The 11,916-nt window shown below is 58.8% G+C and overlaps 1 protein-coding gene across 1 annotated transcript in view; it reads left to right on the forward strand.

Annotated features, from left to right (window-relative positions):
* Positions 1-11,916, forward strand: part of TTC21A (tetratricopeptide repeat domain 21A) — a 31,027-nt gene that overhangs the window by 8,120 nt on the left and 10,991 nt on the right. Inside the window, exons 6-13 of the mRNA XM_077774016.1 lie at positions 842-926; positions 2,897-2,995; positions 3,888-4,080; positions 7,353-7,450; positions 7,620-7,820; positions 8,446-8,575; positions 9,824-9,981; positions 10,207-10,422. Coding sequence (XP_077630142.1) covers positions 842-926; positions 2,897-2,995; positions 3,888-4,080; positions 7,353-7,450; positions 7,620-7,820; positions 8,446-8,575; positions 9,824-9,981; positions 10,207-10,422 — 1,180 coding nt within the window. The remainder of the gene's footprint in view (positions 1-841; positions 927-2,896; positions 2,996-3,887; positions 4,081-7,352; positions 7,451-7,619; positions 7,821-8,445; positions 8,576-9,823; positions 9,982-10,206; positions 10,423-11,916) is intronic.

An 11,916-nucleotide genomic window follows, 5' to 3' on the forward strand; every position in this document is an offset into this window, starting at 1 on the left:
CCCGGGGCCACGGTACCGCAATCACACCTGTGTTCATTTCAATACAAATAGGCTGTGTCACAAAGACACCCAGACACATGACCTGAGTAACATGAAAGGTTATCCCATCTCCCGGGTGGAAGTTTGGTGGCTGCCCAGGCCAGGGACAGCACCCCCACCCTGTAGGGTCCCGCGCCCCTTCTGACTTGCTGCTCTACCTAGGACGCAGCTTACAGGGTCCACGTTTCCGCCCCCAGCAGGAAGGAGGAAGGAGAAGAGATGGAAGGCAGGCAGCAGGCATACAGCCGGCATCAAACGGGGCCCTTGCATTCACAGCCCGTTGGCCAGAGCTTAACCCCAGGGCCACACCTCAGCTGCGGGGCCACCGGGAGATGTACCCCTTATTCTGGTAGCCACTGCCCAGCTCAGTGGGGGGTTCTATTATTTTTGTGTGTTTGACTTAAGGAGGCTCCTCGCCAGGCGTGGAGCCCAACACAGGGCTTGAACTCACAGTCCTGAGCTCAAGACCTGAGCTGAAGGGGCCCCTGGGTGGCTCAGTTGGTTAAGCATCTGACTCTTGACCTCAGCTCAGATCTTGATCTCAGGGCCATGAGTTCAAGTCTTAGACTCCCTCCAGGCTGGACGTGGAGCCTGTTTAAAAAAGTAAATACATACATACAGGCCTGAGCTGAGATCAAGAGGCAGACACTTAAGCTACGGAGCCACGCGGGAGCTGCCCTGGGGATTCCGTCATTGAAAGGAGAAGGGAGAATGGATACTGGGAGACGTTCAGAAGTGGCAGCCACTCCACCCTTCCTTGCCTGTGAAGACTCAATTCATGTGGCTCCTCTTCCTATTTCAGAATCCTGGAGAGAGACGAGAGCAATATTGACGCCTGCCAAATCCTAGCTGTGCATCAACTTGCAAGAGAAGGAAACATGACCATAGTAAGTTCTTTTCAAGACTCAGAAGCCAGGCCTTGAAACGCGCACAGCCTGGGAGGAAGCCCTCTTAGTGCCGCCATCCCCAGGGCCTTGGAGGCTGCCCCCTGGATCTCAGCCCCCCACCCCCACCCCACTCCCTGTCAAGCAGGTCTGCGCTGGTTTGCCCTGTGGGCACGCAGGGAGGTTGACCACGGTTTGGGCTCCCGGATAAGCCTTGGAATCCTCATTCGTAAATTGCAGACAGTCCCCACCATTCGTGAGGTCGTTGTAAGGGTTAAATGAGATGACAAATGGAGAACTTGGAACACGGCCCGATGTCATGAAATGCCATTTTTTTACATTTAAAGTCAATAAATTTTTATTTAAGGATTTTTACAGGTGATTCCTTCCACGGCCAATCACCATAGTTCCTCCCAAGTCCAAATCATAACCTTCCAAACAGCCCAGAGTTCTTCCTGTTGGGCATCGTGAGTCTGCACTTGAATGTGGACAGTGTTCAAAACTTCCCCCGCTGTGGTCTTGGGGATCCGAGTTTTTTACGTTTGGGCCACGTTTAGGGTCCGAGTAGACGGATCTGCCTGGTCCTCAGGCTCAAACAGCCTCTGATTGTGAATGGTTTCAAATCGTATTCGCCCCTAAACTAGCACACCCTAGAATCGTACAGATCGTTGGAATAGTGCAGTACCTAAGGCTGTAAAATTTGGACGATTAGGTCTTTCACAGAGTTTTAGCAGATAGAGGTATCGTCTAACACGTAGTTCTGTGAATAAAGGAAGCCACACGTATACTCTGTGAAGCATTTCCAGTGAGGTAGGTCTGCAGAAAAAAGCCCTGTCACGATAGACCTCAACTAAAATGCCATTCTGTTAGGGACGAGCTGGAATTGCTCAGGTATCGGCCGGGTGGAACCTGGCCCCACACTTGCTTCTGAGCCCTGTCATGTTCCAGAGAAATCCAACACAGCCCTCAAACACAGAAACCGTTCTTAACGAAAGCCTCAATGCCAGGATGGGTTTGCCTTTTCATCCATAACGTTGCTTCAGTGAAGCGTGTGGCAAATCGGGAGTGTCTAAGGCGTCGTGGTGGAAAGAGGAAGCCTCCGGCTCCTTCTGCGCGGCTCTGAGCTTGTGGGCTCTGGGGGGCGGGGTGAGCCCGAGGGCACCGTCCGCATTTGGAAGGAGCTCTCGCTTCTTCCCAGCTTCTCGGGGTAGGAACGGAGGACGGTCCTCAGCTTCACGCGACCCAGGAGCCCTGGGCAGGCCCGCCCCCCTGGGGCTTGGCCTGAGGGTTGGTCCGAGAGGCAGAGAAGCNTCCTGGGACTTAACCCCTCCCCAGCCCAGGCTGCTCAGTGCTGAGCGTGCTTTGCCCCTGCTGAGCAGAGGAGACGCGCCCCTGCCAGGCTCTCTCTCCGGGTCCCTCTCGGGGTCCCTCTCGGCGTCCGGGAACTAAGGGCTCCCCGCTCCTCGGTAGGGGGTGGACAGAGGAGGCAACTGGAAAGAATAAGGGCTCTGGAGTCTGCTCCCCGCTTGGCCAAGGGGCCTCAGGCAGATCACCTGACCTTTCTGCCCCTCTGTCTGCCGGACTGGACAGTTCAAATGCTTGTATTGACTTACGGGGCCTTCGAGAGCGTTCGCTGGAATGACCAACGGGCACCGGTGTGGTGACTCATGTCACCGTGGAGCAGAGGCTCGGGGCCAGGACCATCTGCCGTGTGGGCACCGCAGCAGCTGGCTTCTGGCTCCGGCGGGGCAGGGGGGCGCGAGGGCAGCTTCTCTCCGCAAATCCATGAACAGAGGGGCAGCGCCAGCTCTTGAGTCAACAAGCTCCTGAAAGTCCCACCGGTGCCTGGGCCCACCCCAAATCCCTGGGGCCGTCTTCGGGCCCCCGGGGGAGGCTGCGGGCCGCAGGGTGTGAGCCCCGCCCAACTCCCATCTTACACATTGCCTCTGACGTGGCCTCTTTTGCCCCCACAGGCTGCGGGCCATGTCCGGAATCTGATTCAGGCACTGGAGACCAGAGAGCCCCAAAACCCAAGCCTCCACCTTAAAAAAATTCTTGTGGTTAGCAGGCTGGTAAGAGGGTCTTTCCAAGTTTCCAAAATCGTGCTTCCTGCTGGCTGTTCCTAAGGGGAGCCCCCGGGGACACTGCCCTCCCCTCTCCGGCTCAGACTTGGCCTCTCAGCCTGGGGGCCCATCCCTAGTGGCCCCTACGGGCCTCAGAGCAGTAACTGTACCGCATAGGCTGTTTCCTCGGCCGCTCGGGGACGCGAGAAAGGTCTGAGCCCCCAGGTCTGGCAGTGCATCTAGAGTAAGAGGCTTGTCGTCCAGGGAAGAGAGTTGTGCGGTGGCTGTCGCTCTAGCCCAGGGCGCCAGGCAGCCGCTGCCGTCTTCCCCCTCCGTGGAGGTGGCCCGCCTGTACCCCCTCTGCCGTCACACAGGCCAGGTGGCCGCAGTGTATCCCCGTCAGACCCTCTAGCCCCAAAGCAAACCTACCAGAAGGAATTGCTGCAGAAACGGGGGTCGCCATGGGGCCCCAGGACCCAGGACCGCGGGGCCCGATGCCGCCGGGACACCCGGTCTGCTTCAGAGACACACACCTGTGTCTGCTGCTGGCGGCTGGCTCTCCACCCTCAGCAGGGACGGGGCTGCCCTCGGGGCCACTCCCCATCCACAGGGCACAGACACCTCTCACCCAGCTTCAACTTTTGAAAGCTTGTTGGTGACTCAGCCAGGAGGTGGGTCCTCTGGAGGGCCCTGCGTCTGCAGGCAGGTCCCACAGAGGTGCCCAGCGTGAGGCTCTTTGGAAGCCAGTCAAGGGCACACACCCGTCTCTGTGGGTCACGGCGCCTCGTAGGCTCCCCTAAGCGCCCCGGAACAGGCCTGCTAGTGTCCCCCACTCCTGACACGGCCTCGCGCAGACGGCTGGGCCGACAGCTCTCCCCACCCCACGTGTCCCCCCTTGCAGTGTGGAAGGCACCAGGCCATCCTGCGGCTCGTGTGTGGCTTCATCGAGCGCACGTTCATGGCGACAGCCTCCTACGCCCACGCGGCCACAGAGCTGGGCTATGTCTTCGTCCTGCGGGACCAAGTGACGGAGGCGTCCCTGTGGTACTCGGAGGCCATGAAGTTGGACGAGAACAGCGTGGCTGCCTTGACAGGTCTCCGCGGTGTGGGCAAGGTGGGGGCGGGAAGGCGGGGAGCAGGGTGGCCTCCGTGGATCCAGAAGCGCGGAGCTGGCAGGCACCCTCCCTAGAGGGCGTGTGAGTTTGGGGGACATTGTGTGACGGGGTGGTGTGTGTGTGTGTGTGTGTGTTTGTTTTACAGAGAAAGTGTAAGAGTGGGGGAGGGGCAGAGGGAGGGAGAGGGTCTCAGGCAGGCTCCGCATATGGGGCTGGATCCCATGACCCTGGGGTCATGACCTGGGCACTGAACCAGCTGACGCTGAGGGCACCCCACGAATCATAAGTACAGATGTGGGAGGCACAGCAGTTGTCAGAAGTGTGGCCATAGCCACTCCGGTCTACATCAGACCTCCGATGTCCACACCACGCCCCCCCCAGGACCGGCAGCGCCCCCTTCGGCCCAACCCAACACTGCTGGCCTCCCCTCTACAGACTCTCCCTCTGCAGGTGCCTGAGCTGAATGGCCACCAGAGCAACAGTTTGGAGAGTTTTACTTCCCTGTCTGTCCAGACCCCCCCACACCCCACGTTAGAGAAATGTCAGTACATTTTCCAGAGCCCAATTTTCATTTTACACGTTTTTTCAAGCCTTCAGATCTACGGTGTCTGGTGAATTCTGAACCAGCACTTTAATTCTGGCTGAGGAACCTGTATGGTCCCGGCCTCCAGGCAGGCGCAGCTCTCGGGAGCTGTGTCTTGCGGGTCGAGCCCCTTCTGTCTACGGCCCAGCCTCCTCAGCAGCACGGCGGGTTGGTCGTGATTTCTGGCTCACCACGTCAGGCTGAGTCCGCAGCCTCTGCACCTTCCTCCACTTCCAAGGCCACAGAATCCTGAAAAGAGAATTGCAGCCCTAGGAACCGAGAAAGCTGCCTTTGGTGGACCAGAAACGATGAGAACAGCACATTTCTAGAAGGTATAAGGCAGACAGCGTCAAAAGCAAGGCAATAACAAGCCAGTCGGGAAACCCACCTGCCAGCATTGGCATAGGCAGGGCAGCTAAAGAAATGAGTAGACCCGGTTTCCCCCAAAGAGCTCCAAGAAAACGAGAATTGAAAAATAACAAGGGGCGCCTGGGCGACTCAGCTGGTTGAGCGTCTGACTCTTGGTTTTGGCTCAGGTCACGATCTCATGGTGTGTGGGACCCAGCCCCGCGTCAGGCTCTATGCTGACAGTGCAGAGCATGCTGGGATTCTCGCTCTTCCTCTCTCCCTGCCTCTCTCTCTCTCTCTGTTTGGGGAAAAAAAAAAACACAAGTTCAGGGTCACTGGAGGCTGGGAGCAAACATGCCATGAGGGGCAGTCAGTGACATAACAAGGGGCCCAGAGAATGGGATCAGGAGCCCCTGAAAGGCGGTGGGGCAGGAGGGAGCAGAGCCCCTGACGCGCCCCCACCACCCGGGCCGTGAAGGGCAGAAAGACTTGCTGCTCCTCACACAGGCCACACCCCGAGGACGCGCCCCCACCCAGCTCAGTCCCTCCCCACTTCCTCATTCAGGGGAGCCCTGGCCAGGCAGCCAGAATGGAAGTCCACAGCCCAGAAAAGCAGCGACCTTAACAATTTGGGAAATCTGCCTCAGCTGCTAATGCTCAGCAGTCTGGTCCGTTTGTCGGTCCGCTAGCAGTTTGAAAGAGGGGCCAAGTGCGTGCAAGGCCACGGCCCTCTGAGGAACAAAGACTTCCCCTCCCCCACCAGAAGAGCGGGCTTTGCAGAGGCTGCGACGTCAGCCAGTGGGTAAGGAACAGGCTCCTACGACAAAGATTGTAGAGAACAAAGAAGTGACTGAAAATTACAAATACGATTGCGAGGTAATTTAATTCCATAGACGAGCCAAACGGTGGGATGGACATAAGCGAAAACCAAGATAGGAAGACAGTCAGGAACAAAGACACCAAAATGACCAAGAAACAGCCATAAAGGAGGAATGGTAGTAGTGGAAGGATTTGTGTTCCCAAATTCCAAACACGTTACGGAGCGACAGGAGGTAAGTCAGCTCCGGCCCGGCCACGCTGGAGCGAACGGAGACAGACGGATGGAAGCAGGCCTCACGAGTAAGGTGACCTTTCAAACCAAAATGGTGGGCGCCTGGCTCTCCAGTGTGAACAGCACGAAGGGAAGTGCCCATCTCACGCCGTACTCGGAAATAAGCTCCAGGGGCGCCTGGCTGGCTCCGTTGGTAAAGCACGTGACGATTAATCTTGAGGTCGTGAGTTCAAGCCCCACGTCAGGGGTAAAGATTACTTTAAAAAATGTTGTTAATGTAAAAGCTCCAGATGAATTAGACATTTAAACATAAAAGGTCAGTCGGACTTGGGTTCCCTGAGAGAAACTCAGAAGCCCTAGAAGAAAACATTTTACCGATTTGACTGTGTAAAAATTTCAAACCAATGGATGGCAAAAGACTGAAAAAGAGTTAAAAGGTAAATGGCTAATGAGTGCAAAACATTTACTATAAAGGATTAATGATCTTAATATTTATAAAAAGAAAACAAATCACCCTAAGAGAAAATCGGGCTACAGCTATGTACACGAGGTTCACAGTAGAAAGGAAAGAGGCATTAAACGTATGGAAAAATGTTCCTTTTCCCTATTAATAAAAAGAAAAGGAACTAAAATGAGTTGTTATTCACTGTTTACACTGGCAAAGAGTAAAGCGTGTCTGCGAGGTTGTGGCGAAGGCTGCTTTCAAGTTCGTGGCAGTAACGCCCTCTCCCACATCTGAGGACAGTTGCCTTATCTCTCAGCGTTTTAGATACACATGCCCTTTGACCAATCCCCTCTGCTGCGGGAATCAGAACACGGAAATATGTTTACCGAGGCGCCGTAACATTTAAGCATCGAAAGAAAACTAGATGTGAAATGAGGTGCCCTTCACTGGGGCGATAGCGCAATAACGTGTCCCGGCCACAATGTCGTCATTAAAGAGAATGGGGTGGGTTTTGCCTGAACCGATGTGTGTAAAGTGCGTGTGTACATGGTACTAAAAAACGAATGCTTAGAGAGATGTCTTTGAAGGAATCGTCCCCAGATTGTGACCGGCGGTTACCCTGGAGAGAGGCGCGGTCAAAGCCAGAGCCTGGGCCCGGGTCGGGTCGTCTCCCCGCACCGCCTCCTGCCTCCACCTCGTTCGGGAGCCTGCAGCGCTGCGCTTGCGGAGACGTTGGGAGAGGCCGCCTGCCCGGGGCGCTTCCCTCTGCGGTCGGTCGCGGTCCCGCAGGCTCCTCATGCTTGTTCTGGCCGCCCCGTTCCCAGGGATCATCTGGTGCCAGATCTTGGAAGGCCACCTGGAGGAGGCTGAGCAGCAGCTGGAATTCCTGAAGGAGGTGCAGCAGTCCCTCGGGAAGTCTGAGGTCAGAGCTGCCTGGGCGCGTGGGCGCTCCGGGCTGTGTCCCCGCCCTCCCCCCCCCACCCCCAGTCTCCAGTTTCGGGGGGAGGGGGGCTGGACCCCGGCTTTGCTCGCCTCCCCCAGGCCCAGCTGGCGCTGGTGCTGAGCCCCGGCCCCGGGCTTGCCTCCCACAGGTGCTGGTCTTCCTCCAGGCCCTTCTGGCGTCCAGGACGCGCTCGGGGGAGCAGGAAGCCGCCGCGCTCCTGAAGGAGGCTGCGGAGCTGCACTTCTCCAGCCTGCAGGGCCTGCCCCTGGGCCCCGAGTACTTCCAAAGGCTGGACCCCCCCTTCCTGGCCTGCGTCGCCAGGGAGTACTTGTTCTTCTGCCCCAAGCAGGTTAGAGGAGGTCCCCCTGCGCGGCGGGGGCTGGGGCATCGGCCGCACGAGGCGGGACCCCGTCTGGCCCCGTCAGCAGGTGCTTCCCAACCACGCACGTGCGGCACACGGACCACCTGTGAGCTGTTCCAGTGCAGTCTGGGGGGCTGGCAGGGGACCCGCATCTTGACCAAGCTCCCAGGGGATCCCTGTGCCGCTGCTCCACACACCTCACCCGCAGGAACAGCCTGCTCCACGCCTCCGCCTCCACCCTAGACCGCGACCTGCCCCGTTGCCCCACAAGTCGTCTCCGAAGGCTGTTAGTCTTCCCTTGTTTGTCTGCCTTCTCCGTGGGCAAGGGTCTTATCCTGCTGTCTTAGCACCCACCCACCCCCCCCAGTGCTGGGTAACGAGTCATTCCACAAATACCCATCAAGTGCGCACACCCCGTCGGGCACTGGGGACACGGCCGTGAGCAAAGCAAGGCCCGGTTCTCTGCAGCCCCTGCTGCAGCGCTGGGTGCGCAGCGCCGATAAGAGCCGTGCGGAGTAGAGTAGATTTCCTGCACTGGGAGAGCGCTTCCCGCCAGCTCCAGGGGGCCCTCCGGAATGGGGCAAACTGTACAGCCAGGCCCCTGTCCCTGCAGCCGCGGTCACCGGGCCAGATCGTGTCTCCACTTCTTAAACAAGTCGCCATGATCCTGAATCCCGTGGTCAAGGTGGCGCCGGCTCTGATCGAGCCCCTGTATGTGATGGCCCAGGTCAAGTACCTCTCAGGTGAGCCCCTGGGGCCTCTCGCATCTGTTCATCCGTTCGGACTCCGCGCCGGGTTGGGACCAAAGCAGGGGAGGGGCGGGACAGGGTCAGGAGGGCATCATGGGGAGGTGGCCGGAGCAGTATCCTTCCGGCTCCTTCCATCTCAAGGCCCAGGTCCTGGAGAGAGAGGGGACGGGGGACAGGCCTCCGTGGGACCCTCGTTGCCTCCCCCTGAGTACTCTCCACCTGCGGCCTTGCACCAGCTTCCGAAGGGTCCCAAATGCCATGGCGTGTGTCTGGCACTTTCTGGCACGTTCTGGCATGGCCTCGCATGGGTCACGCTGTGCAGACACCCCCTCCCACCCCGTCTTCATCCGTGGGCCTCCCTGTTTTCCTCTGGGTTTCCAGGTTTACCCACAGGCTTCCAGAGCTCCTGGGAGCCCGGCAAGGGCAGGAGCTCTCCCCGGGGTGCCGCAGCTGCTGAGTTTAGGGCCAGAGCCAGGTCTCCAGTGGCTTCGGTTGCCATAGTGACCCCTTTGCGTTTCTGCAGCGCTAGGAAGGAGCAGGGGGTTAGGGACCCAGTTAGGGACCCTGAGCAGGAGCTGGGGAGAGCCCTGGCCGGGGGGGGGGGGGGGGGGGGGCCCCCCCCCCCCCCCCCCCCCCCCCCCCCCCCNCTGCACCCACCCCTGGGCTGACATGCTGAGGCTCCCGAGGCCAGGCTGCAGGGGGAGCCCTCACCCCTGAGTGTGGAGGCAGGCAGAGCGGCCGGTGAGCCGATGGCCCTGGGTCTCAAAGCTGACTTTGTCCCTGGTAAGCGCAGTAACTGGGTTCCAGTCCTACACCTAAAAGACGCAGATAATACTGCCAATCTTGCAGGGCGGGGCACCTCATAACCCTGACTTTCTGAAAGTGCTTTGCGTGTGTTGGGCACGGAGCAAGTGCTTCGTAAGTCGGGGCTATTCTAGGTGCTGTTATTGTTAGGTTTCGTTCTGCTCTGAGGTGGGAATTGGGACGGAGGTGTTCCCCGGACCTCCTGGACAGGGCAGTGACGCCACTTAGCCGTCTCCTTGAGGGTGACACCACAGTCTGAGGTTCCCGGCTTTTGTCTGGGTTGTTCTGATTTCAGGAAGAGACCTCCGAGTGAGACAGGACGGAACTGCATAAAATATTTCTGGGTAACGGGACCTATAAAATACATTCTGCCTTTACACACCGGGTCCTGGGGGTCCCCGGGGAGCCCTGGATGTGGAGATCTGTTTGTCGTTGCAGGAGAGCTAGAGGGCGCCCAGAGCACCCTGCAGCGTTGCCTGGAGCTGGACCCCACCTCCGTGGACGCCCACCTCCTCATGTCCCACGTCTACCTGGCGCAGGGCAATTTTGCCATGTGCACCCACAGCCTGGAGCTGGGTGTCAGCCATAACTTCCAGGTGGGGTCCCCTGTGCCCAGTGGCCCACCCGGCATCCCGAAGCCCAGCTGGCCGCAGCCCCCACCTGCCCTGGGAGAGGCCCCGGGAGCCCCCTGCATCCCTCGGACCCTTGTGCCGGCCAAAGCCAGGGCAGGCTCCGTGGGCTTCCGCAGCTTTCTCCAGTCCGGGTGCGGTGAGCGGCGGCCGCAGTGAACCGGAGCCCCAGGCCCCTCTGTGCGCCTCTAGGTCCGAGACCACCCCCTCTACCACTTCATCAAGGCCAGGGCCCTCAGCAAGTGCGGGGACTACCCAGAAGCCATAAAGACGCTGAAAATGATCGTGAAATTGCCAGCTCGCAAGGTGGAAGAGGGCAGGAAGCCGCGCGGGCCCTCCGTGCAGCCCAGCGAGCGGCTGTCCATCTTACTGGAACTGGCAGATGCCCTCCGGAAGAACGGGGAGCTGGTAAGACGTGCCTCGCTCTCGTCCCTCGGGACCGGGGCGCGCGGGGGGTCCGGGTGACGCTTCTGGTCGATGCTTCTTTGTTCTGTTCCTTGAGCCTCTATTCGTGTGCGAGCGAATCCTACCCCTGCCCAAGGCCTTCGGTGGCTCCCGGGGCCTCTAGGTAACGTCCAATGCCTTCCGAGTCCCGCCGGACCCGTCCCCTGTCCGCCTGCCTCGCTGTCCCCAGGAGGGTCTCACAGAGGTGGAGACACAGCGCACAGCCCCGTAGATGCCGCCATCCGCAGTCACTATGAGCTGTGTCCCCTTGCAGTTTTGTGGTAGATAATTTGCTCAATGGTATGAGGCGGCCCCGGGGCCTTGGCACGTCTGGCCTGGCAAAGGCAGGAAGCACCCGGCGTCCTCTGCTGGTGCGAAGGGGCGGCCGCTCACCTGCTGTCCCCAGAGGGGTGTGTCAGCCGGGCCCCAGGACCGTCTCCGGGATCCGCCAGTACTGGGCGTCCGGCCCCTGTGATGGTCCTGCCCTAGAGAAGGAACAGCCGTGAAGCCTTTTCTCCTTAAATTTAAAAACTACCTTCTGTGGGGGTGGGGCGCCTGGCTGGCTCAGTCAGTTAGGCCTCTGACTCCGGCTCACGTTATGATCTCACAGTTCGTAGGTTCAAGCCACCTGTCGGGCTCTGTGCTGACAGCTCAGCCTGGAGCTGCTTCAGATTCTGTGTCTCCCTCTCTGTCTGCCCCTCCCCCACTCGCTCACTTGCACGCGCTCTCTCTCTCTCTCTCTCTCAAAAGTAAACATTAAGAAAAATAAAAACTGCCTTCTGGGCAGAGATGGGGATGCAGAAGCCCGTTTGCTATACTTTCCTCCTTTAAATCTGCCAAAAGGAACACAAGAATTGAAAGTGGAGAAGGAATCTCCATCTATAAAAACCTAGGGAACAGCCACATCTGAGAACAGGTGATGCAGCCAGTCATTTATCCAGCTACTGATGGAGGGCCCGCTAGCTGCCAGGCACCACGTGGTGGCTGAGGACAGGAGAGAAGCCAGCAAGGTCCCTGTCCTTTCGGAACTTTCCGTTGGTGGGAGAAGGCGAGCAGGGCTGCAGCAGGTGGGGCCTGAGGTTCCTGCATTTGCAGGAACTTTCTGAGCTGGAGGTGTGCTCAAGCCGGGAGAAGCCGGGGCCTTCCTGGAGGGACTCAGCTCCAGCCCGAGGAAGGGCAGGACCACTGAGCAAGACCCCCTGCTCAGATGCCCCCCATCTCTGTCCGGACTCCCTTCTAGGAGCCGAGGCCAGAGGAAAGTGAGGAGGGAAATAAGCTACAGTGAGTGCTTCAGCTTGCTTTGCTCACATAACAGAACAGATTTGCAGACTGGGGGCTCCACAGTGAGCCTTGGGTTCCTTCCGGACCCCAGCTTCTCTCTCATCAAGCCCACCCCTGAAAGGAAGACCCTCAGAAACCTCAGGGGAAATGTGCTCCTCGGACAGCTGCGCTAGACCC

Source organism: Crocuta crocuta, unplaced genomic scaffold (genome assembly GCF_008692635.1).
Source record: "Crocuta crocuta isolate KB4526 unplaced genomic scaffold, BGI_CrCroc_1.0 scaffold541, whole genome shotgun sequence".
Taxonomy (NCBI): Eukaryota; Metazoa; Chordata; class Mammalia; order Carnivora; family Hyaenidae; genus Crocuta; species Crocuta crocuta.